At 37.7% G+C, this 27180-nt stretch overlaps 1 protein-coding gene across 4 annotated transcripts in view; it reads left to right on the forward strand.

The window, feature by feature from the left end:
- The window catches only part of SLCO5A1 (solute carrier organic anion transporter family member 5A1), a 139107-nt gene that overhangs the window by 87075 nt on the left and 24852 nt on the right, over positions 1 to 27180 (forward strand). For all 4 annotated transcript variants that reach the window (XM_055318171.1, XM_055318173.1, XM_055318174.1 and 1 more), the window contains one exon: positions 21082 to 21280. In XM_055318171.1, coding sequence (XP_055174146.1) covers positions 21082 to 21280 — 199 coding nt within the window. The remainder of the gene's footprint in view (positions 1 to 21081; positions 21281 to 27180) is intronic.

Raw genomic sequence — 27180 nt, forward strand, 5'->3', positions numbered from 1 at the left:
TAAGGACTGTTCTGGGCTCAGAGGACATCCAGTCCAGTTTTCTCCAGATTTCTATATCTACATTCATCACCCTTTGATGATCACTGATGTTTGGAATGGCCCAGAGGCCCCTTGAGAGCTCTAGCCATCAAAAATAATACATTTGTTCACAGAGCAGGATTTATTTATGTATAAAAGTTGAGAAAGATTAGGGAGCTTTTGAAAAGCAGTGAAAACCCAGAGGAGAGAGTGAAATATCTGAAGCAGATGTAAGTGCCTTTCTGCTGCTACACCCAATAGATTTGATGAATGAATGACTGTAAATATTAATTTCTCTGGTCCTCAGTCTACTTTTTAAATGAAGGATTGAGTTAGACAACCTTTCTTCAAAGATCAACTAGCCCCATCCCCCACCCCCATCCCCCAGCCAACCCTGCAAAATCCTCTGATTTTTGTGAACAACTTCTTTTTCTAGACATTCAAGTTAGTAAATGTCTTACTCTTTTGCTTTGGTATATGTAAGGTATATGTAAAATGTATTTCTTGGTAGTTAAAAATATACATATACATTACAAATATATATTTTTCTTTTTCTTTTTCTCTTTTGTCATTTGTGATGGAACTGAGGTTGAATTGGTACACTTTTCGCTTTTTTGGGGGTGGGGGTGGGGAGGACTATCAGGGAATGAGGTAGCTTGATGATTAATTATTATCCTTGGAGAACTCAGGAACTTTTTTATCAGGCATGATCCCATTTTGGCAGGTTTATACCCTGCTAAAGTCAGGTGATCCCCACATGCTTTGCAGTGGGCCAATATATTATAAGAGAAAGGATATGGATTTTGGAGTCAGAGGGTCCGGGTTCAAGATCTGCTTCTGCCACTTACTAGTTGTGTCACTTTCGGTGAGGTAGTTAATTTCTTTGGCCTCAGTTTTACTAGAGGTAAAATGATGTGGTCATATCCATCTTATAGGGCTGTTGGAGTTTTAAAAAGTTTAAAAGTTACCAATTAAATAAAAGGCACAGTCTAAGGAATATAGTCAATGATAATGCAATAGCGTTGTAATGGGACAGATGGTAGCTACACTTGTGGTGAACATAGCACAATGTATAAACTTGCCAAATCACTAAGTTGTACACTTAAAACTAATATAACATTTTGTGTCAACTATACTTAAGTATAAATTAAAAAATACTAAGTGTAAAGAACAACATAAATATTAATAATTAATGAGAATGACCATGGATTTCCTTTCTCCTCATCAAATATTCCATCCTCTATAATAGGACAGGAGCATCAGGACTATTATGGAAAGAGATGAGGAAGAGAGGGCACAGAGTATAGTATGAGGAAGAGAGGGCACAAAGTATAGTATTATCCCAGTTTTATAGATAGATAAGTGGAGATAGAAGCTCTAAATGAAGGATTCTTAGACCTATAGATGGTGACATCCTGGGGCTAGAGATGAACTGTTCTGACTCCCAGCTCATGCCACCATCTCTCATTTCCTCAGAGATGCTTTCTGTCAGCTCATAAAAATCAAATCCAGAGTCAATGAAGATCTTAGCCCTCAAGCATGGCCAGGATATGGTTATTACCACACAGGCAAGGAAATACCTTACACTTTTCAACTAAACAATACAACAGGGGCTTAAACATGATTAGAAGTTGAAGTAATGTCCTTTTGTAACCTGGACCACAGAAAATTTGCTTTGCTGTCAGGCTCAACCCTTTGTGGCATCTTTACATTGGCCAGAAAGGTAAAACATGGGGTGATTTGGATTTTTTACCAATAGTTAATGTTTTCAAGTCATCTCATTGAACATTTTTATATATCTCTATTTACAATAAAGATGAGTGTAATTTGTGTTGGCATTTTGACTGAAGTGAATATTTAGAAACAGTATAGGTTCATACTTTTCTTACCTATGCAAGGAACAATTTGTGTATCATTGTTTTATATTGAGTAGTTCCATATTGTTTTGTGACATCTTCCTTCAACTTGTTTGAAATATATTCTCTATAAATACACCTCTTGTGGAAACGCAATCAAACGCAGTTGAATTACCCAGTAATGAAGTAGAGTAGGGAAACTATATAAATAAATATCCATAGATTTTCCAATAGAACATCTGTATTCATGACACTATAAGGTCTTCTTTGTTCCTATTGCAGCCTTGCTCTCTGAGATAGTTACTCATATTATCAATATGTTGGTAGTTATAGTTAATGGAGATAATGGAGATATATATGTAATTTACATATGTAAATTGTACATATATACATGTATATATATGTGTGTACAATGTACATATATATCTCCATGTACAAATTGACAGTTTGGTTATATATATATGTATGTGTGTCTGTGTCAATTTATACTTGAGCCTTGTTTATTTGAACAGAGTTATCAGTCTTGACTTTGCTAAGCAAAACATTCTGCATGTTAATTGAAGATTTTTAGGGAGAATGTTTAAAATGTTTAAGAAAAACAACTTTACAAGTTTTCTCGAGTACCATAGAAGCAACAGGTGTATTTTCAGTGCTGACAACTAGTAGTAGATAAATCTTGTTTTTTTAAATTTTTTTTTATTTTTTATTTAAAATTTTTTTTATTATTTATTTATGATAGTCATACAGAGAGAGAGAGAGAGAGAGAGAGAGAGAGGCAGAGACACAGGCAGAGGGAGAAGCAGGCTCCATGCACCGGGAGCCCGACGTGGGATTTGATCCCGGGTCTCCAGGATCGCGCCCTGGGCCAAATCAGGCGCCAAACCGCTGCGCCACCCAGGGATCCCCATCTTGTTTGTTTTTAGATCAGATTCGCAAGAATCTTGGAAGAAGGTGTCAGATAAACTTGGTTTTGTGTTCAGATAAAATATCCGCTCTGTGGAGGATTTTGCTTTATGGTATGTGCTCCCGGCTTGGCCTGTCTTAGGGTCGTGACTTAGGGAGAGTAGATCCATTCTCTGAATTCATGGAGTGGTTTTTTTTTTTTTTTTTTTAATTTTTTCACGGAGTAGTTTTTGAGTGCCTACCACTTAGCAGACTACTCTGATGAGCATTATGATGTGTATGATGATGAATAAAATAGGAAACAATATAAACTAATAGAGGAAATAAAATAGAAGAAGTAGTGTGCAACGGTTTTGTATTATAGAGACCTTTGCCTCTCTGGTGGAGGAATTTTTAGAGCAACCAGTAATTAAAAATATGGAAACTAATTTTTTTTTAAAGAAAGATGGCTGCAATCCTGTAAGTTTTTATGGGAGTATTATTTTATGGAGTTCCACTTAATTGTGAAGATACTCCCATGTTCTGATTTTTTTAGTTACTTGGTATATGCTGCTATTTTTAAAAAGCATACTGAAGTTTTCCTAAACAATTAGCATCTATCCCATTTTTTTTTTGGGTGGGGGGATATCAAAGAGATTATACAATTCTTTTTCGTTATCTTTTTTATTAGTTCATGATCCTATTCATATGTTTTTTAGAAATATCAACCTCTCATCTTACATCATTTTTTGAGGGATGTAAGGTAAAAGTGAATAAAATATTGACTATTAAAAGTACTTCAGGAATGCTTAATTGTATTCAAACACTTGTTATGTACATTACATCTTTTTTTTTTACAACATTACATCTATTAATGACAATTGACTTGTAGGTAGAACAATTAGTTTTAATGTTATGTAAAACAAGTATGTTTTTACAAATAGTTCAACATAGCTGAAGTCAAGGTTCTGGTCTTGTGCTGTACTTTTTATGTTTGGTTAACCTGGTAAGTAGTTTCCTCTGTGAATATGATTTGTTGTTCTTATTATATTGCCATGATTAAACTATAAATGTCAATAATTTGCCAAATAGTATATATTTAACATAGTCTCATATATTGTGCCTGAATTATGGGTCAAGACTGATCACTATCTGCCTCAGCTAAATTTGTCCATACACACACACACACACACACACACACGTGTATATATACATACATCCATTCCCATACATTCATACATAAACGATACATGCATACACACATTTGTATGCACACATACCCACATTTACGCACATACACATCACATATGTTAACAAATATCATCCTTTTTGTTTTGAGGGTTCGAGTTTGTTTTAGAAGAGACTGAAACTGACTGAAAAAAAAAAAAGTAGGTAGGAGTTAAGAGACTAGGTTTGAGCTTTAGAAGGAATAATGGATTTGGAATTCAGATAGAAGATTTCTCTTCACACTTGAAAGCACTTTGGCTTGGAAGTTAGATTTGTCCTGGCTCTGCTCTGTTAGCCTGGCAGTATCATTTGTGTGTCTTACTTTCCTTGATGTTTAATTTTATGGAAAATGAGGATAAATAGTAACTCATCTCATGGGATAAGATTAATTTAAATTCTTTAAGACTTAAAGTACTCCAAAAATTTATCATGATGATTATATTGTCATTTCATTTTCCTGAAGTCTGTTTCCTTATGTATATGGAGATAATACCTGTTCATAGGGCCATTATATTAATCAATTAAATAATTGATATGAATGTGCTTTGAAAACACTATAAAAGTTTATTTCCCTCATGTGATTTTAGGTTGTTTCTGTTAATTTTTGTTAAAGTTGAAGAGAGCTTGCTCCAACATTTAACCTTTAATCACAGTACTTATTTCTTGATGTGTACTTCAGGTTTCAAGACAATAATAGGTAAAATTTTTTGAACAGAATTTTGAGGAGTTTGTTTTTTTTTTTTTTTTTTTTTTTTTACTGCCTCAGGTGAGAAATTAGTCTAAAACATTTCCCTTCCTGAAATAAAAAAATACAATTTGGAAGAATTAACCATGAAGCAGGTCTCTTTTATTTTTTCTTTTTTATGAAGCAAGTTTGTAGAAATAAAAATATTTTTTCTTTCACTTTTAGAAAAAAAACAAGCATCCATTCTTAGGGAAAACAAGTGGCATAAATGGTCAAAAAAATCACGCAAAGAAAATAACAAAGCTTTGTAATTTTTTTTTTTAAGATTTTACTCATTTGAGAAAGAGAGCATGAATGGGGGAGAGGGAGAGAAGAGAGGGGCAGAGGGAGAGGAAACAAAGACTTCCTGCTGAGAAGGGAGCCCAGTGTGGGGCTCAATCCCAGGACCCAGGGATCAGGATCTGAGCCAAGGCAGACACTTAACGGATTTAGCCACCCAGGTGCCCAAACCTTTGTAATTTAAATGTGTGTTTATGGGAGTGTTAGCCTCCCATAAATTTAGAAAAGGCATTGGATTTAGAATCAAACAAGCTTAGGTCTTGCTTGGGCATTAACAAGCCATTGATCCAAGATAAGTCATGCCTCTCCTCTTCTCTCTCCCTCTCGTTTTTTTTTTTTTTGTTATTCCCGAGCTCCTACATTAAGTTAGTATTACACTCTCTGAGAGTATCAGAGACTCAGAATAACTGAAGTTTAAGACAAATGGATTTTTATTTCACTCTCACAAGAAAAATCTGGACATAGGCAGCTCAGATTGGTATAGTGACTTCAGTCACTGAGACCGTTTCCAATTTCTTCTCCATCTGGACTTTTGTCCTTATGGTCCAAAGGAGAGATCTAGCTATCAACTGTACATTCATAACAGCAGGGTGGTAGGAGAGGAGAAGGAGGGATCCCTGGGTGGTGCAGCGGTTTGGCGCCTGCCTTTGGCCCAGGGCGCGATCCTGGAGACCCGGGATCGAGTCCCACGTCGGGCTCCCGGTGCATGGAGCCTGCTTCTCCCTCTGCCTGTGTCTCTGCCTTTCTCTCTCTCTCTCTCTCTCTCTGTGTGACTATCATAAATAAATAAAAAAAAATTAAAAAAAAAAAGGAGAGGAGAAGGAAGGCATGGATGGATATACTACTTTTATTTACCTCACAGTAGTCAGAACTTATCACATGGCCACATCCAGTTGCAAGCGTGTCTGGGAAATGTAATCTGTATTCCAGACAGTCTTAAGCCATGCTATTACTTTAGAGTAGGAGCCTTGGGTCAAATGTAGCCTGCTACCTGTTTTTGTTGTTGTTGTTGTAGTTGGTTGGTTTTTGTTTTGTTTTTTTCTCTTTTTTAAAATTTTTATTTATTGGAGTTCAATTTGCCAACATATAGCATAACTCCCAGTGCTCATCTCGCCAATGCCCCCCCCCTCAGTGCCAATCACCCAGTCACCCAACCCCCTCCCACTTCCCCTTCCACTACCCCTTGTTCATTTCCCAGAGTTAGGTGTCTCTCATGTTTTGGTTTTTGTTTTGTTTCATTGTGAATAAAGCTTTTGAAACATAGTAGTGCTTGTGTTTACAAGTCTTGTTTACACAAGACTGTGAGTACTTTAGCACCACAATAGTAGTTGTAACAGTGACTGGCCCTTAGAGTGGAAAATATTTAGGATTTAGTTTTACAAACAAACAAACAAATAAATAAAACTTGCCACCAATAGATTTTTGATGTTTCTAGGAGAAGGAAGGATAATCATCAGGGAATAAGTAGCAATCTCTGTCATAGCTCCCAATTCTGTGATCCTATGATAATGAACAAATAAGAAATTTGAACAATTAATTTCATATGATGTAGGAATAATTTTGAAAATGTTAGCAAACATATTAGTTGCTAAAACATGTCAGTAAATACTAAAACACAAAGTTCTTTCTTGCTCTAACAGGTTGAAACTTGAGTTACACGTGTTAAATCGCCTTCTTTTTTATTCTATCCACTTCCCCATCTTACAATGGTTGCTTTCAGTTCTATCCCAGTTGTTTAAGGTTCGGCTACTCTCTCCAGCTTTGAGTAAAGATCTACTTTATTAGGGCAGTTGCATATCCTTCATTTGGCTGGAAATAAAAATGTCAAAAGATGCAGGGCTATCTTTCATCCTGGGGAAGCCCTAGTGGGGATAGTGAACCAGTGACCATCACTGTGAGAGGAGCCCATAGCTATTGGTTGGGAAGTACATTGCACTGACTGTTGCTACACTGTCATTTTTTTCTTTGGCTGGTTCACATGACATGTGGGCTGAAACTTAAAGTATTTATTGCATTTTCTTATTCTTTTATTAGCTTTTTAAAAATATTTTAATTTATATATTTTATATATAGAGGAGGGGAACAGGGGGAGGGGCAGAGGCAGAAGGAGAGGGAGAGAATCTCAAACAGACTCTGTGCTGAGTATGGAGCTTGCTGCACGGCTCAACCCCATGATCCTGAGATCATGACCTGCCCTGAAACCAAGAGTTAGATGCTTAACTGACTGAGCCATCCAGACGCCCCTCTTTTAGCTTTTCGAGATATATTAGTGTCCTCCTAAATGAAGTTTTATTTGCAAATATGTGATTTTATTATTCAAAACCAAGGTCTGAACAATAAGGGAAAGAGATTGTTGGTGTTTTGCTGAGAGATTTAAAGATGCATCAGTTGGTGGTGCTTCTTATTGCATCAGGAAGGCACATGAGAATCATGTCATCTGTTTGTTTTCTAGCACTTTCTACCCAGTGCCTCCTTTAAAAAAGTTGATTAAATAATGTATTTCTGAAACCTAAGTTCTGATAGATGGTAGGTTTGGTGTTCAGACCATTAGATTTCTATAGTATGTTTCTATTTGTAAAACTTATTTTGTGGATATTATTTCCTGGTGGAATTATTCATGTCTTTTGAAACAAAACATCTTTAGGTAAAAAATACAGAATATATCATACTGATTAAGTTTTCCATTTCACTATTACTGCCTTTCTCAAAGTTCTTAGTTTTCTAGTTTAAACTATCTCATTCAGTAAACAAGGAAGATTGATTAATTTTTTAATTTTCTTCTAGCTATAAAATGTTGTGACCTTTAATAATCTTGGCTCTCAGTAAACTCACTTTAGTGGATAGATTAAAATAGTGTGTAATTAGGGTGTCACGTATCCCCTGTACATGTTGCATTCCCTCTCTTCCCAGTTTTTGCTCAAATGACCTCTTGTCAATTGAGACCTTATGCAGTATACTTCATTTAAAAACACAACTCCTCTACTAGAACTCTTGATTTTCCTTGCTAGACTCAACCTTTTTCTTTGTGGTGCTTTCACCTTCTAACATTCAGTAAGATTTGCTTAGTTATTGGTTTATTTTTTATTATCTGTCCTTCCCATAGGATATTATAAACTCAATGTGGGCAGGAATTTTTGTCAGCTTTATGCACTATTTATCTCCAGAGTCTAGTACAGAGCCTCACATACAGTAGATGCTCAATAAGTATTTTCAGTTAAATATATCATAAAAATTGTATATTTTATAAGTTTTCTGAAAGTTATATTTAACTTTTTATTTTATACATGTTTTTAAAGATTTTGTTTATTTATTTTAGAGAGAAAAAGCATGAGAGGGAGGGACAGAAGGAGAGGAAGAGAGAATCTTAAGCAGACTCCACACTGAGTGCAGAGCTCGAGGTGGGGCTTAATGTCACAAACCTGAGGTCATGATCTGAGCCAAAACCAAGAGGCAGATGCTTAACTGACTGTACCACCCAGACACCCCAACAACACATTTTTAAATAACACAAAAATGAACTTTAGCTCTACTACTGTTTAAGTGATTGAACAGTGAACAGTTTAAGTGATTGAAGGTTAAGACAGATGAATTAAAAGGCATCTACAAGAAACCTATAACTAATATCTTACTTATGAAAAACTTGATTTCCCCCTAGGATCAGGAACAAGACAAAGATGTTTGTTCTTGCCACTTCCATTCACCATTGCACTAGAGATTCTAGGAAGGGCAGTTAAGTAAGAGAATGAAATGAAAGGCATTCAGATTGAAAAGAAAGACATAAAACTATCTCTATTCACAAATTATGTGATCCTGTATAGAGCGAATCCTAAGGAACCCACAAAAAAAGTATTACAACTAGTAAATGAATTCAGTGAAGTTGGAGGATATGAGATTAATGTGCAAAAATCAGCAGTATTCCTATACACCAGCAATGAACAATTAAAAAATGAAATTAAGGAAGCAGTTCTATTTACACTAGCATGAAAGAATTTAATACTTAGGAATAAATTTAATAAAAGAAGTACAAAACTTATATTCTAAAAAACCATAAAATATTGTTTAAAATTTAAGGAAAACCTAACAAAACAGAAGGACGTCTCATGTTCATGAATTGGAGCACTTAATGTTATTAAGGTGGCTGTACTCCCTAGATAGATTCAACATAATCCTTATCAAAATTCCAGCAGAGGGGCGGGATCCCTGGGTGGTTCAGCGGTTTAGCGCCTGCCTTCCGCCCAGGGCATGATCCTAGGGTCCTGGGATTGAGTCCCACATCGGACTCCCTGCATGGAGCCTGCTTCTTCCTCTGTCTGTGTCTCTGCCTCTCTCTCTCTCTCTCTCTCTGCATGTCTCTCATGAATAAATAAATAATATCTTTAAAAAAAATTCCAGCTGGAATTTTTACAGAATTCAACAAATTCATTTGGAATGCAAGCACCCAGAATAGCCAAAATAATCTTGATAAAGAGAGAAGTTGGAGGACCTAGACTTCTTGATTCCAAAACTTAATAAAAAGCAACAATAATCAAAACAGTTTGGTACTGACTTAAGCAAACATAAATATCAATTAAATCGAATTGAGAGTCCAGAAGGAAACCTATATATCTATGGTTAACTGATTTTCGACTACAATATGAAGACCATTCAATGAAAAAAGAATAGTCTTTTAAAAAATGGTGCTGGGATAGCTGGTCACATGCAAAAGAATGAGGTTGGACCCTTACCTCATACCATATAAATTAACTCAAAATGGATCAAAGCTTTAATGTAAAAGCTAAAATTATAATACTCTTAGAAATAAACATAGGCAGGGGCGCCTGATGGCTCAGTCAGTTAAGCGTCTATCTTCAGCTCAGGTCATGATCCCAGGGTCCTGGGATGGAGCCCTGCATTGGGATCTCTGCTCAGCAGGGTGTCTGCTTCTCCCTCTGTCCCTCTACATCCCCGCCCCTGGCTCGTGTTTTCTCTCTCACTTGTGCTCTCTCTCTTTCTCAAATAAATGAACAAAATCTTAAAAAAAAAAAAAGAAATAAACATAGACATATCTTTGTAACCCAGGATCAGATAATACAACCAAAGGAAAAAATAGGTTAACTGGATTTCATCAAAATTAATAACTTCTGGGGATCCCTGGGTGGCGCAGCGGTTTGGTGCCTGCCTTTGGCCCAGGGCACGATCCTGGAGACCCGGGATCGAATCCCACGTCGGGCTCCCGGTGCATGGAGCCTGCTTCTCCCTCTGCCTGTGTCTCTGCCTCTCTCTCTCCCTCTCTGTGTAACTATCATAAATAAATAAAAATAAAAAAAAAGCAATCCCAAATTACATGATTTAAAAAAAATTAATAACTTCTGTACATCAAAGGGCACCATCAAGAAAATAAAAACGACCCACACGATGGGGAAAAATATTTGCAAAAGACATATCTGATATGGGGCTTGTATCTAGAATATATAAAGAATTTATACAACTCAATAATAAAAAGAAAAATAAGCTAATTGAAAATGGGCAAAAGATCTGAATGGACATTTCTACAAAGAAGATATATAAATGGCCACATGAAAAGATGCTCAACCTCATTAGTTATCAGTGAAATGCAGATCAAAACCACAATGAGATACACTTTAAACCCATTCAGAAGACTGTAATCAAGTATTATCTGTGATATTAATAATTAAAGATTGGAAGAAATTAGCACTCTCACACACTGCGGGTAGAAATGTCAAATGGTGTACCCACTTCGGAAAACAGTTTGGCACTTCCTCAAACTAGAGTCACCATATGATCCAGAAATTCCATTTCTAGGCATATATCCAGGAGAAATGAAACATATGTCTGCATAAAGACTTGAACATGAATATTCATAGCAACATTATTCATAATAGCCCAAAATAGGAACAACGCAAATGCCCATCGATTAATGAATGGGTAAATCAAATGTGATATATCAGTACAATGGATTATTTGGCCTTAAATAAGAATGAAGTAACTGATACATGCTACAATACGAATGAACCTTGAAAACATTATGCTTGAGGAGCCCGAGTGTCTCAGTTGGTTGAGCATCTGCCTTTGGCTCAAGTCATGATCTCTGAGTCCCTGGACTGAGTCCTGCATTGTCCCCTGCTCTCAGCAAGGAGTCTGCTTCTCCCTCTCCCTCTGCTCCTCCTCCCACTCATGCACTCTCTCTTTCTCTCTCTCTCTCTCCTCTTTCTTGCTCCCTTGCATTCTTTCTGAAATAAATTAATTAAAATCTTAAAAATACCATTATGCTAAGTGACAGAAGTCAGACAGATGTATTGTATGACTCCATTTTTATGAGATAGCTAGGATAGGCAAATCCATAGAGATGGAAAAGTAGATTCGTGGTTTGTCTAGCGTTGAGGGAGGAAATGGGTGTGATAGCTAATGCATCCAGAATTCCTTTTGAGGGGTGATGAAAATGTTCTAACAATGAGATTGGTTGTGTATCTCTGAGAATATACTGAAAATTATTGAATTGTAGGCTTGAGTAGGTGAATTGCATGGTACGTTATTATACCTCAGTGAAGCTGTAAATAAAAAAAAAAAAAGAAAAGGAAAAGAGGAACATTCTGATTAGTGAGTTGCCTATTCTTAGTAAATGGCTGCTCTGGTCCTCCTCATGAAATTGGTAGAATTAAAACGGTTCTGAGGAGCAAATCTCCACTTGGCCCCTGGGGGGCAGAGGGTGTTCTAACAAGTATTGTTAGGTGTTTAGAAGTTTGTCTCAAAATTTCAGATAAACAGAGTTTTAAAAATCTGCTTGCTTCTCTCCCAGGGGAGGGATAGCTTTGTCGGGTTTTTGTGGCTCAGCTATTAGTGGGCGTAATGGCGATCAACCATCTCAGTGGGAAAGCTACCAGAGCCACTGGATTTGGACAACAATGGAAAGGCGAGAAGTCGAGAACTGCTGACAGAAAAAAGATCTTGCCCGCAGGGCCTCCAAAGAGGGTTTGCATTTGGCACCAGCCCACATCTGTAGGCTTTGCCTCTGTGAACGGAAACTAAGTGCAGTAACTCAACACCGAGGTCTTTGCTTGGGGCTTATTTTGATAACTGGAAAAGTTACCAAGACTTCATTATTCTCCTGTGAAATTTCCTCTACAAGAGGCTTTTTCCTCTTTTGCAGTAATTTGGTTCAAGCTTTCGCTGTTTTCACCCAGAGCTGGTGAAAAATGGAAGAAAACATCCAATTTTTGCATTTCATCGTTTTAAGTTGCTTTTGCCCTGTGTGGTTTTGTTGCCTCGATGCAGAAAACACTTAGGTTTCTGAGCCATAAAAGATGAAATATTAATTTGATTCGATTTTTGAATCCCTCTCATGACACAGCTTGGCATTTGCTTTTATGTATTGTGGTAGCCGGACCTTTGCAAAAACCTGAAATGAGAAGTGTGGTTGTTTTCTCTGCTGAATGTATCTTTTTATTACCTTTCCTTCAGCCAGTGCTCCGGAGACCTAGAATTCCTGAGATTGAAAATCTCATATTTCCCTCCAGTTACTGTACAGTGTCTCCCTGTGTGCAGAGTTGAAGAAAGTGCTATTCTGGGTGAATGAGCCCCCTTTGCCTTCATAGGAGTTAAATATGAGCTTTATATTGATATCTTCGTGATGAAGTCATGGAGGTGGAGGCTTTTGGATGTGTGTATTCCATTGGAAGCTTTTGTTTTACTAGTAATTCAAGCAAGGCGATGCTAGAAATTTCAGAGCGTTCTCTGTTGGTTGGATGCAAGTGGTCCCCATCTGAGCCGCACTGTGGTTGTCACCAGATAGTTGAAGAGGAAGCTGTGGTCAGAGAGGTCTGTTTCTGGCACCTTGTCATCTAACTGAAGCTACAGAGGGGCAAAACTCGAGACAGGCTGTCTGCAGCAGCCTTGATTAAAACTAGCTATCCTGCCAGCTTATCTGCCTCCAGAGAATTCTGAAAAGAACCTCTTATAAATTCTTCCATCCGGCCCATAGGATTCTCTTCAGGAACTGGTGGCTGTTCAGTTTAATACATATAGGCTGCTTTTCCTAATCCAGACAAACAGGGCATGGTTCTATGCTTTGTTACCCCTACTTTATAATTTTGCTAGATGTTATGCTATGAAATATTGTGAATTTAATGAAAAACAGTCTGTTCTCTGTCTTAAAACAGCCACTGAATTATAAAAGATATATATATATACACACACACACACATATATATAGTATATTGTAATGATACAGCTAATCATAGGTATTATGAGGGTATTTCTGATATTTTTCACAAGGGTGATATTGAGATATGAAAGAGAAAGACATATATTGTGCTTTTGTGACACTTTGTGGATTTATGTATAGTTTGTGAAAATGTATACTTATGTTCGCAGGGCATTTAAAATTTGCTAGCCTCAAGGTTAGCATTTTAAACAAATTCTTTTCTTATATTCCACTTTTGCTCTTTTTTCCTTGATATTTATTTCCTATAGAAAATGTTTGCAAGGAAAGGTAGAGGCTTAAAAGGGTAAAATAATTTACTCTAGGTGATAGGGAAAACACTTATTTTCTTTTATAAGATTAGAAGCATAGTCTTTGGAAAAGTTAAATGAATTTGAGTTTTGTTTCTCTGCTCTATCACTCACTAGATATTTCCTCCTCTGTGATGTGGAAAGAAGCTATATACCTTCCAATCTAAGATACCATTAATTGGAAGATGCACCATGATTTTGAGTTATTATGAAAGGAAAATGATGGGTTCCCTGGGTGGCTCAGCGGTTGAGCATCTGTCTTTTGTTTTTTTGTGATCCCGGGGTCCTGGGATTGAGTCCCACATTGGGCTCCCCGCAGGGAACCTGCTTCTCCCTCTGCCTATGTCTTGCCTCTCTCTCTCTCTGTGGCTCTCATGAATAAATAAATAAAATATTTTAAAAAAACAGAAAGGAAAATGCTTTTAATTAGATTATGACATAGACTAAGATACTTCTGATTGTAAGACACTTTCTGTTTCAAAGCAACTCAAAATTTATACAATTCTGAGAATGGGATGGGATACTATATGTCATAGTATGTACTGTATAGTCTACACCTGTGTGTGTGTAAAAGAGAGGGAGAAAGAATGAATGAATGAATGAATGAGAATGAACCAGACTTCCCTCTTTTCTGGATGTTCATTCTGCTTTCTGTCCACCCTCCCACCTTGTGCCTAGTGGCCTTTCCCCAAGGTAGCAGCAGAACCTCAAAGTCATAATAGCTTACAATCATATTTCTTCCTGACTGATACATAGTCTTATCTTTGCAAGCCATTTATTTTTCAACTTAACTAAAGAAAACTTAGGATATGAAATACATAAAAAGGATCAGTGAATTTAAAGAAAAGAGCATGAGGACATCTAAGATTCTGAGTTAGTTCACTACATTCTGTACCACTGTTATTTCATCATAGAAACGAGTTCTCAGAGGGCTGTTGACTTTATATGCCTTGTCACCTTTAGTGACTTGGCAGTTAAACTTTTGCTAATTAATGTTCAATTCAGAATTTTGATAAGTGAAATTTTGCAGGCATCATTTAGTGCCTCCCAGTTTTAAACTGATGTTAGCAGCTTATTTTGATCCGAAGTTAGATTTTAGATTCCCTCTTTGTGAAATATGGTATAGCCTAGTTCAGGAATAATTGAAAACTGAAATTAATAAGTCACCTGAAGTTTTTACATAATAAATTCTAAATAACAAAGTATGTTTTTTCATCTATATATTTCCAGGTCCTGGTAAGTGCAAGAAAGGTATAAATATAATGTAAGATGTACTTCCTGCCATGCACAAAAACTTTACAGTCTAGCAGGGAAGAAGGAGGTAAACACAACAGACAGTGCCAGGCCTCATGACAGGGGTGAGCCCTGGATACCATGAAAGCAAATTATTGTTCTTAGCAATAGCAGTAGCTGCACAGTTGAAGTTCCCTGAGCCTAGAACATTCTTGATGATGAGTGGGTCACTTCATCTCATTTTCCTCTTTTTCAGTTCAAGATATTTTGTGTGTCCCAAATTATGCATTGAGTGTAGGTGTATTTTATGTGTCTATTTTCAATACAGATCATTTCTACATACTGACAAAAAGTAGAGAGGAAAAATTTCACCAGTAGCTTTAATGTTTGGTAATTCAGTGAATATTATTTTTCATAAAGACCTTTTGGCTTCATGAAGCTATCTATTATAAGGACAAGCAGTATTGCAACTCAGAGTAAAAACTTCAAAATTGAATATTATGGAATAGTGTTTGATATAAGAGAAAAAAATGAAGTAGGACGATTAACATATCAATTTGCTTGGATAAATAAGTAGATAAAAGATTTCTAACTGGAAAACAATAGGATGTTCACAGACCTTTTATGAAGTAAAGCAGGATCCTCTGCTTTGCCAACAGTTAATCAATGCAGCCATGAGTTCTTTAGATACATACACACAGTAACTAAATAGCTAACAGAGGTTTATGTGTTTAAGAGCACATAGTAGCTAAATAAAGGTTTCTATAAAAATAACACATAAAGGTTTAGTTGGACCCTTAGGAGTAGTTTAAATTCAATCTAATAAAATAGCATGTAGAAATTTTGCCTTATTATAATTCCAATATATTTGTTTGTGCAAATGTTAAACTCCTCAGTATTAGGCCAATAACAATGATGTTCATACTTCTGATGGTGATGACCACCAACATTTATTAAGTGTGTCCTACGGGGTCAGACACTGTTCTAAGCGCTTTATTTTTTTTTAAAGTTTTTACTTGTTTAAGTAATCTCTACACCCATCGTGGGGCTTGAACTCACAAGTTAAGGGGTTAGCTCCTCTGACTGAGCCAGGCAGGTTCCCCTATATTAAGTACTTTGTAGGTCTTTTTTTTTTTTTTTTAAGATTTTATTTATTCATGAGAGACACACAGAGAGAGAGAGAGAGAGAGAGAGAGAGAGAGAGAGACAGGCAGAGGGAGAAGCAGGCTCCTCTCAAAGAGCCTGATGTGGGACTTGATCTTGGGCCTCCGGGATCAGGCCCTGGAGCCAAAGGCAGACGCTCAACCACTGAGCCACTCAGGCGTCCCTAGCACTTTATATGTCTTAACTCATTTAAACCTAACAAATAATGAGGAAGAAATTATTCTTTATCTTCAAAAAGATTTTATTTATTTATTCATGAGAGACACAGAAAGAAAGAGACAGAGAGGTAGGCAGAGGGAGAAGCAGGCTCCATGCAGGGAGCCCGATGTGAGACTTGATCCTGAAACTCCAGGATCACTCCCTGAGTCGAAGGCAGATGCTCAACCACTGAGCCACCCAGGTGTCCAAGGAAGATACTATTCTTACCCACATTTTACAGATAAGGAAGTCCGAGGCCTGAGAATATTCAGAAATTTGTCCAAGGACACATTGCTTGTAGGTAGCAGAGCTGAGATTTGAACTCAGGAACTACATCCATGTGGCCTGTACTCTTAACTGCATTAATCTCTTAGGCATGTGCATTTGTTTTTGTTTTTTTTTTTTTTTTATGTGCATTTGTTTTTGCTTCTGTCCTCTCCCACCTGTACCTTAGGCTGGGTCCCTGGTCTTAGTCCAGGTATTTCTAGGTATTTCCTCCGCCCTCTTCCCTCGTACACAAATCCTTGATGCTTTTTCCCCCATCCACTGTTTGGTGCCCTGTTGGTCCCATCGGCGTCTTGGCCACTAGAGGATGCGAGGAACAGACACTCAGGGACTGCAGAACCATCCTGCAAGGGCTGAGAAAGGGGCTGGATAGGGAGCAGAGGCAGTAAGAAGGATGTTGTCTGTCGTGGAAGAGGTGAGCACCAGACAGTGAGGTGAATTGGAACCCAGACATGGGGATTGGCAGACGAGCTTCTGCTGGGAGAGCCCATCTTTTTTTTTTTTCTTTAAGATTTTATTTATTTATTCATGAGACACACACACACACACAGAGGCAGAGACATTGCCAGAAGGAGAATCAGGCTCCCTGCGGGGAGCCCTGTATGGGACTTGATCCCAGGACTCTGGGATCACGACCTGAGCTGAAGGCAGATGCTCAACCACTGAGCCATTCAGGCATCCTAGGAGAGCCCATCTTATATAAAAAGGCTTCCCTTGCTATCTGAAAGTCATGTTCCAGTGAAATCTTTCAGAAGCTGAAATGGCATAAAGCAGAGAAGCAATTACAATGAATTTATATGGGAAAAAAAATGTTGAACATTCCCAGACTCAAAAAACAACCTCTCTCAGACTTTTCTGATACCTTTGGAACATCTTCTTAATGATGCTCAAGCTAAATCAAGATAAAGCACAGTTCAAAGCTGTGGGGCCTGATGCTGAGATGGTGAGTGTAGCTGCCAGGGAAGGAGCTTGGCAGGGCCACTCTCACTGCCCCTTTAAACCCTTGCTGCAAAACAAATGCTGAATGCCATTTTCACTGGTCTCCTTTGTGGGTTTTTTTTTTTTTTTTTCTTGGTCATAAAAGTGAAAATCCTCTTTGGGTTTCTTTCAGTTAGCAAACACAGGTACTTAGGTCTTCCATAAATGTGAAGTGGTGTGATGTGAGCTTCAAAAAAGCAGGGATGCCTGTATTTCGCTCTTCTCACAAGGAAGTGGGGAAGTTGGGGAGGATTAGAGAACAGTGTGGCGGTAGGTGGGAAACCAACTTCTTGCTCCTCCATTGTCTATACTATCTGGTTTCCCCAGAACTGAGGGCTTCCAGAAGGTACAGTGAGAAGGCTCTACTGTTGTCTCCCACTCCCCTGCCCAGCACCACATCTCCCCTATTCATCCCATATGCCTCATATTCTAACAATGGAACCTTTGGGTCTCTTAATTAAGTTGGAGATCTGAGTGATATACAGATTAGCATGATGAGTGGTCAGAATTTCTGTTTGGATAGTACAGTGGGATTTAGATGGCAGGGGATATCAGAAAAAAAATGTAAAAGGACTTCACTCTGCTATAACCAACCTCATATTGACTGATGATAGATTTACCGTTTTTAAGAGTTGAATACTAATTAGGATGCATAGTCAAATAAATTGTATTGCTTTTAAATTAGGACTTGAGCTAGGAGCATGGAGATTTGTTTTGTTTTACCCTGGGGTGCTAGAACAGTATAAATTGTTCAGCTGGAATAAGAACTTCATGGATATATCCTTTTCACTTTAAAGGCAAAGCTTTGCCTATTTATTCGTATAGATAGCATGTGTACTTTCCATTAATGATGATGATACTTTATTAACCAGCTCATTTAAGCTCAGAGCTCTGGTCAATTTACCTAAAAGATTCCAGGGACCTGTTAGTTCTACTCTTAGAACCATCTGTGCTGATATGGACAGAGCGCTGGGCTGGGAATCCGAGACCTCAGTCTCCCTTCAGACTCTCTCCCCCTTGTGTGCACTATTGGGCCAGTCACTTCTCTGAGCTGTCAGTTTCCTCATCTATAAAAAGGCCATTATTGATTTTATAAAATCAGGACTGTGGTGAGGATTACAAAGTGAACACAGGTTGCCAGGCAAAGCTCAGGTTTTAGATTAATCTAATCCTTCTCTGCTCCTTTGCGTGGGTTGCTGAACATACTGGAGCAAGCCATTCAACCGTGCACACTGGTGCAGCTGCAGACTTCTGAAATCTAATATCATCTGGACCCACTGGACTCCCCATTTGCAAAGCCTTTTACATATTCTTGTTGAGCACTCACTTTGCTTTCCTACAATGATTATTCTAATCCTTGGCTATATTTAAAGTTCTCCATATCCCTTTCCTCCAAGAGTTAGTTGGTATTTTTTTTTAAGATCTTTATTTATTTATTCATGAGAGACACAGAGAGAGGCAGAGACGTAGAAGAAGGAGAAGGAGGCTCCTCACAGAGAGCCTGATGCAGGGCTTGAACACAGGACCCTGGGATCACGCCCTGAACCGAAGGCAGATGCTCAACTGCTGAACCACCCAGGCGTCCCCAAGAGTTAGTTTTGTTCAGTTTTCAGGGGGAAAAAAAACAACCCAGAAATAAAAGCCAAAGCTGTATAACAAAAGAATTTATACAATATTATCTATTCTTGAAGGAAAAAAAGCATAGAAAAGAGACTGGAGTGAAATATGCCAGAATGTTAGGCATATGTTTTGTTTTGTTTCTTAATCCTTCTCTGTGCTTTTCAAGTGTTCTATTACAATGTATATTACATAATGTTTGCAAAATAATGGAAAAAAAACAGGAAACAGAAAAACTACAATTTGAGGAGCTACCACTCACCTGTTAATTTATCCCCCACCCTTTTCTCCCATCTTGTTCCCAGCCTGAACCAAGGGGTCTTTCTCTCTCTCTTTCTCCCCATCCAGTGCTAACTTAATCATCTGTGCTATTAATTCTATATTCTCTTGCCTTCTCAGAGATCTTGCCTTGGCTTTAGATAAACTTTTCCCCCCACATTCAAACTTCCATTCCTTTTTCATCTATTTTTATTCACATATAAATATGCTTAGTCCCCTCCTGTCTTAGCAAACAAACTCCCCAAGCTCCAATTCTACCTTGACTCCACTCTTAACTCTAGACCCATACCTGTTTTTCCTTCTATAGCCTAAATTCTGGAAAGAGTCTGAATTCTAATCTCTAAATCCTCATCTCAACCCATTGCAGTCTGGCTTCTTCCTTAGTAACATCCTTAACATTGCTCTTGCCACGATCTCTAGTGACATAGTTGTCCTGTCTTAGTCTTCACCTTACTTTTCTCTTCATACTTTGTTCAGTACAAATACTGCTACTTTTGTGACGCCCTCCTTGATTTCTCCCATGGAAGGCTCTGATGCTTTTTTCCCTGTATTCTCCCTGTCTTGTATAATTGTTTTCTTGTACTCGAATTTATATATTTCTATTTTAGATTATAAGGTTGTTGGGGCAGGGAATATAACTTTTTTTTTAGTTTTTTAAAAAGCTGTGAAATATAATGCACAGAAAAATACATTGATCAAAATTTAGAGCTACTGAATAACCATAAAGTGAACGTTTGTGTAACTATTACCCCAGTCATGGAACAATGTATTTTCAGGACTCCAGGAGCCCCTTGTGTCCTTTCCTGACACCACCTGTTCCCCCTACTGTCTTGGGTTTATGACACTCAGTTTTCTTCATAGTTGCACTGCCTGGATATGCATTCCTAAACAAATCGTTTAGTTTTACCTGCACTTGAACTTTTTACAAATACCATCATGTCACGTGATCTGTTCTGTTTTGCTTCTTTCATTGAACGTGGTATTTGTGTGATCCATCACACAAATGGATGTTGTATGTTATTATATTTCTTCATTTTTATTGCTGTACAATGGCATTTCATATATGAACTTCCAACATGCAATGTATCTAGTCATGGACATTTGGTTTATTTCTAGTTTTTGGCCATTATGATGCTTCAAATACCCTGTACACTTCTTTGGGCCCCCATGTGCCTGAATTTCTTTGGGGTATAGATCCAATAGTAGAATTACCTGTCATAGGATGCATATGTCTTTGACTCTACCAGATAATGCCAAACTGTTTCTCAAAGTAGGTGTCTCAATTTGCATCGCACCAGCTGTGTAGAAAGTGCCCATTGCTCTATGTATATCTCTGCCAACATGTGGTAGTATTGGACTTAAAATTTTTTTATCAACACAAATGGTGTAGAGTAGTATTTTACTATGGTTTTAATTTGTATTACCCTGTTAGCAGTGAGGGTGAGCACCTTCATGTATTTATTGGCCAGCTGGATTTCCTCTTAGCGAAAGACCCATTCAAGTTTTGTTCACTTTTTTGTTGTTGTTGTTGTTCACTTTTTTAGTGGGTTGCTTGTCTTTATTTTCTTGCTTTGTAAAAGTGATTTTACATTTTGGATATGAGATTTTACATTTTGGATATGAGTCCTTTGTTGGTTGTATGTGTTGAAGATAAATTATACTATAAAATCATACACATTGAAGATTTATGGATTACAGTATTTTTTATTCTTTACCTTGATTGCTAGTAACTAAGTAGAAACAGAGTAATTAGAAAACAAATTATAGTGTATGTTGCTTCAATTAATCCTGTCCTTCCCTTCTTCTCCCTAGGTGTCATTATTGTTCCCAGTGCCGGTGTTGGTATCGTTTTGGGAGGCTACATTATAAAGAAATTGAAACTTGGTGCAAGAGAATCTGCCAAACTAGCCATGATCTGCAGTGGTGTGTCTTTACTGTGTTTTTCAACCCTATTCATTGTTGGATGTGAAAGTATTAACCTAGGAGGAATAAACATCCCTTATACAACAGGGTAAGTATCTTGAAAGAGCCATTTCATGTCATTCTAATCATGAATGATGTGCAGGGCCCTATAGTGTTGGTACCCCAGGGTCGGTTCCCCTCTCCAGGTGGGTCTCTGTGCTTTCATCTCCTCAGGTGGATCACGCACTTGTGGAGGGTAGGGGCCATGATCTCTCCTTTATCCATGCCCCTTTCGACCCTTACAGAGTGCCTTCCATAGTATTTTGGTTACAGTGGATGAGGAGGACATGCTTGGGCGGTTAAAGAAAATTGTTTTTTTTTTAATGCCACATGTTGAGTAGACAATACCTTCACATAGTCTAAAAACATAAAATTCAATGAAAATACAGTGCACAATGAAAAGTCTGGCTCTTACCCAAGTTCAACACCCCATTTCTCCAATCAAAGACAAACCAGGTATAACCACTTTGATTCATTTCTTGTGCATCCTTCCAAGGCTTCTTTATGTAAGAAACTATGAATATTTGTTTAAAATATTCTATACCCAAAAGGTAGCATTTTATACATACTTCTCCCAGCTTAAAAAGAATGTAACAATATAGCTTGGAGATCTTTCTGTGCCAATAATAATAATACAAAGCATAGCTAACCTTTATATCGATGCTCTTCTCATACTTTACATATATTAATTCATTAATCCTCATGACAACCCTATCAGGTAGGTTCTATTATTATCTTGATTTTACAGATGCAAAACTGAGGTACAGAAGACACATACTGGTGGTATGCTGATAATATATAACACGTGGTGGCTAAGAAAGAAGTTCCAATCTGTAGAATTTGCCGATTTCGGAGGTGTAAATATCTCACCATGGCTGATATCAAGCTAACAATGTGAAGATACTGAACACCAATCTGGGAGAAGATGCCCAGTCATGTACCATTATATAATGTTTCTCTCATACAGATATTTAGACCTAAATAGCCTAGTCGAGACATAGATAAGTATAGTAAGATAACTAGGAGGTAATGAATTGAATATTTATTTGTTTGTGATATTTATTTAATTATAAGTATATGTAATTTAATTTTTAATAATGGCTGTGCCAAGAAAATAGTTGACAAAATCCTCGAAAATTGAGGATTTTGTGACCTAGGGTGGCTGCGCTTCGTGTTACATAGAACTTAATCGGTACTTAACCACAAACAATTCAGAGTTCATGCCTTTAAGCACTTCTTTTAACTACCATGTAACATTCCATTTAATTCTATTTTGTAATTTAACCAGTCTCTATTTGAAAGGCATTTTCCAGTTTTTAGTCGTTAAAAATAATGCTACAATAAATAACCTCATGCATACATCACTTCTCCTGTGTGCCAGGTATTTGTAGGATAAATTCCCAGGAATGAGATTGCAATGAATATTGCCAAATTTCCTCCCCAGGTGTTGTATTAATTTGCTCCCTCACCAGCAATGGATTTTGAGGATCGATTTCCTACAGCCTTTCTAAGAGAAGGTGGAATGTTCTCCTTGGAGAGTTATGAAGACTGTAACTTTCATTTCCTGAGTACGTTCAGTTTGTTAGGATCTACTCATTGGACCTTCAGTGCCTAGATTTTGGTGCTTGCTGCCAACAAACACCGTTTCCTTTTGATTTTTAGTGAAGTTTTATCTTATAAAATGTTCCACTTGAAATTTGAATACGAAAAGCTTTAATTTCACTTACCCAACCTAGAACATCAGAAAGAAAAAAAGAGGAGCTGTTAGTCAGAGATTATGTAGATGACAGAGTATGGTCACTTGTATCAGGAATTTTTTTTTTTTTCATCAGGAATTGTGTCTGGATGGTGCATGGCTGCTTTTAGTGCCTATTAGAATGGCATAGGAAATAAGATCTTGAAAAATTTAAGGGCGATATAGGATAAGGGCCCAGATTCCTGAGTTAAATCTGAATTCACATCTTCACTAAAAGCCTCAGTATCCTCATCTGTAAAAGAGGATGATGATAATAGTGTCTTAATCCCATGGACTACTGAAATAGGATAGCGTAGCCTGAGGCTTAGAAACAGCATAAATTTGTTATTCACTGTTCTGGAGTTTGGGATTGGGGTACCTGCAGATTTGGTGTCTTGTGAGGCTCCACTTCCTGGCTCATAAATAGCCATCTTTTCCCTTGTCTCCCCATGGTGGAAGAGGTGAGGCATCTCTCTAGAGTCCTTATAAGGGCACCAATCGCATTCATGAGGGCTCCACCCTCACGACCTAATCACCTCTCAAAGGCCCACCTTCCAAATACTAACACTGGCGGTTCATTTTCAACCCATGCATGTTGTGGGAACCCAAACATTTAGTATATGGCAATGAGAATCACCTTAGAGTCGTCAGGTAGGGGTAGTATGAGCAACATATGTAAATCTCTCAGCTCGATGCCTGGCCCACAGTAAGTGCTCACTGAAAGTTAGCTGTTGTTATCAGTCATCACTAATAAATTAAGAATAATTTCTGCTTCTATCAAATGATTTTTATTACAGTTGGAAAATAAATAGGATTAAGAAGTTAGAAACAAAAAACTAATAGTCCCCTGACCAATCCTGCTTCCTAGGGCAATAGTTTTAAATTATTTTTAGCTGTCTCTTCTGGTATTTACCTCTATAGTTTTAAGACAAAATGCATAAATTAACTAAACTGGGACATTATTTATGACTTCCTTAGTAAATGAAGAGTTCAGCTTTCCCTTCATATATGACATTGATTTTTCTCAAATTCATCGTTGTCTTATTTTCATTTTCTTGGTTTTCTCTGAATGTGTGTCTGGCTTCCTATACTCTCTGAGGGCTCAAAATATCTTGCCATGATTTTTCACCTTTCTGATGAACTCATGATTCCATTTCCCATGCCTTGGAGTCGTCTAAATCAAAGTCCTAGTGCCCACACTCTAATCGGACACAATGCACCCTGGGCCTGCTACCCAGCTGGCACCCTGGGAACTCCATTTGCTTTTGTCTGTATCTTGTTCTTTTTTCGATGCGCTCTGTGGATGCCTCTTTTTTGGCTCCTCTCTCATTTTTTGAGAGCACACCCTCTACTAGATACGGGAAGGCTATACTGGCTGTAACTTTTTTGTTTTGAAGACTTTTCATGAGATGGTTTTTAAAAAAACCTATTATATTTGATTGTCAGTTGGCTGGGTAAAGAATTTTAGATTGGATGAATCATTTTCCCTCAGAATATTGAAGTTATTACTCCATTGTCATCTGATTTTTCATGCTATTGTGGGAAATCTGCCTTTTCTTTTTGCCAGTCTTTCCTATGTGCCCTATGTTTCTTTTCTAGGAGCTTCCAGTTTACTTCTGGTATTCCTGAGTTTCACCATGATGTACTTTGGATTGTGTGTGTGTGTGTGTGTGTGTGTGTGTGTTTTCTTTTTCTCCCTCTTGAGCACTTAGCTTTATTGTCTGGAAACTGTGTCCTTCAGTTCTATTTTTATTTTTTATTTAAATTTTGTTATTTTTTGTCACTGCTTTTTCTCTTCTCTTTCCTTCATTGATCCTCTACTTATTCTTCATCACCTATTTTTATCTCATTTTTATCCTATTTTTGGAAAGGTTTTTTTTTTGAGCTTCGTTTTTTTCAGTCTTCTGCTAAATCTTTATCTTGAATATTGTACTTTTAACTGCCACATTTCTTTTTTGATTTTTGATTGTTTCTTGCTTTTAGTCCTCTTGCTTCATGAGTGGAATATCTTCTGTTACTTCTCCAATATTATTAAGAATTTCTTTTCCTTTCTGAATTGTCTATGCTGTCTGCTGTCTCTTTATTTTGCTATCTCAATTATGTTGGAAGTTTCCCTTGCATTTCTGTGATCCTTAGCTTTCTCTTAGTATTGAAGAATAGGAATTTAAAGAGCTGAGTAGGTGCTCTGTGTTTGATGACAGAGCTTGTCATTTGGTGCATCTCACTGTTAGGTCATTTCATTGGGGTGCTGGATGTCAGAACTGGAGGTCTTACCTCTGGGGTGCTTTGGCTCTTCAGGAGCAGAATTCTCCTGTCTCTTGGCTGAGGCTGTGTTGGGGTGTGTTCTGGGTTGTAAGCCTACCTGCTGGCATTCTAGAACTGGGAGTGGAGTGGGATGGGAAAGGGTCTGGGTCCTTCTGGTCATTCTGTAGATTTTTACATGATTCCCCTGCCACAATTCTAGCATCTCACCAAAGGTCTCCTTATGTGTGATGCTCTAAAGTCCATATAGCCTTTGGTTCATTTTTCTGCAGAAAATATAGAGGAAGAAGAAAGAGTAGCCATCTACTATCTAGGGTGGAGACAGGATCTGCTTAAAATTGTATCGTATTTGGGCCACCCTATTTCTTGTGTTGTCTCTTTAGAACTCCTTGAGTTCTAAAAATGTGTTCTTTCCTCGACTACTGGCCTTTCCCATGCTCTTGTATATATTTTAAGTTTTTAATGTACTTTATTAGATTCTTCTTTTTCCATAATCTTGCATCAGTTGAACTAGCTGGTCTCTAGGCATAATTTATATCTGGGAACTTCCTTTCATGGATCTCAATTGTATCCACTATTTTTTGTTTGGTTGTTTATTTATTTATTTAACTCCTTGTTTTGCTGGAGAAAAATACCAAGATACCATCTGAGGAAAGAGGACATGGGAAGAAAAACTTTCTGAGCCTGTCAGTGTATTACAGTGACTATGTGCTTCTCTCACACTTAATGATAGTTTGAATGAGTATAGAATTATAGGTTGAAAATTACCTCTCTGAGAACTTGGAAGCCATTGCTTTGTCATCGAGCATCTAATGTTGCTAACAAGAAGTTAAACTCCCATCCTAGCTCTCATTTGTCTGTGGCCAACTTTATTTGGAAGTTTTTAGGACATTTTTTATTCAAGGTGTAAATATCATAAGGAATGGTTTATCCTCTGATTTTGTCTTGGTTGGGCCCTTCCAATGTCACTTTCTCAGAGAGGCTGCTCCTCCCTGCCCAATCTGAGGGAGCTCACTCTCTTCTCATTCTTTATCTGTCACTTCTCTTTAGTCTCCTCATTGCATTTACCACTAGCTGAAATTACCTCATTTAATTATTTGCTCTGCTCATGCCTCCTGTTTCTAAATCATGAGCTCCTTGAAAACAATTCCTCTAGCTGTCTACATAATAGTTGCATCCCCACCATCTGAAGCAATGCAGGGTACTTGTTGGGTGAAGGAAGGAATGGTTGATTGAATATCTTCTCTCAGTGCTTTGTTCATTCATTACATTCGCCATCTTAATCTAACAAATCTATCTTCTTTGCCCTGGAGAAGTTTTCTTCTGCTATAGCTTTACTCACTCCATTTCCCATGTGCTCACCAGGACTGCTGCTAATCCGATGTTGGAATTTACAGACTGGCTGCCTGTATGTGTGGCTTGTTCTCTCATTATTTCCCATGTCCTTTGCTACAAGAGATTCTTTCATACTTTGTTTTCTATTCTTTATGTAGATTTTTTTAAAATTTCAAGAACAACTTTTTTCTTTGTTGTATTCTGAGTGTTTCCTTTTCATAACATTCTGATTTCTTTTCAGGGAGTAATATCTTCTCAGACCTGTGTATATAATTGAATTTCTTTTCTTGACTTTGTTTTTATGCCTCACATTTTGCCATTTGATGTTAAGGGTCAGTTTTTCTCTTTGCTTATCTTGGGCTTTCTGGGTTGACAAGACTCAGTCTAGCATCTTTCAGGTTATCTGCTCCACTGCTCATGCCCCCCTACAAAAATGAGGGAGTTTTATTCTCAGTTGTCAACATCTAGAGTAGAAGTTTAGTGGGGGATCCCTGGGTGGCTCAGCGGTTTGGCGCTTGCCTTCGGCCCAGGGTGTGATCCTGGAGTCCTGGAATCGAGTCCCGCATCGGGTTCCCTGCACAGAGCCTGCTTCTCCCTCTGCCTATGTCTCTGCCTCT

Source organism: Nyctereutes procyonoides, unplaced genomic scaffold (assembly GCF_905146905.1).
Source record: "Nyctereutes procyonoides isolate TBG_1078 unplaced genomic scaffold, NYPRO_anot_genome, whole genome shotgun sequence".
In the NCBI taxonomy this organism is placed as follows: Eukaryota; Metazoa; Chordata; class Mammalia; order Carnivora; family Canidae; genus Nyctereutes; species Nyctereutes procyonoides.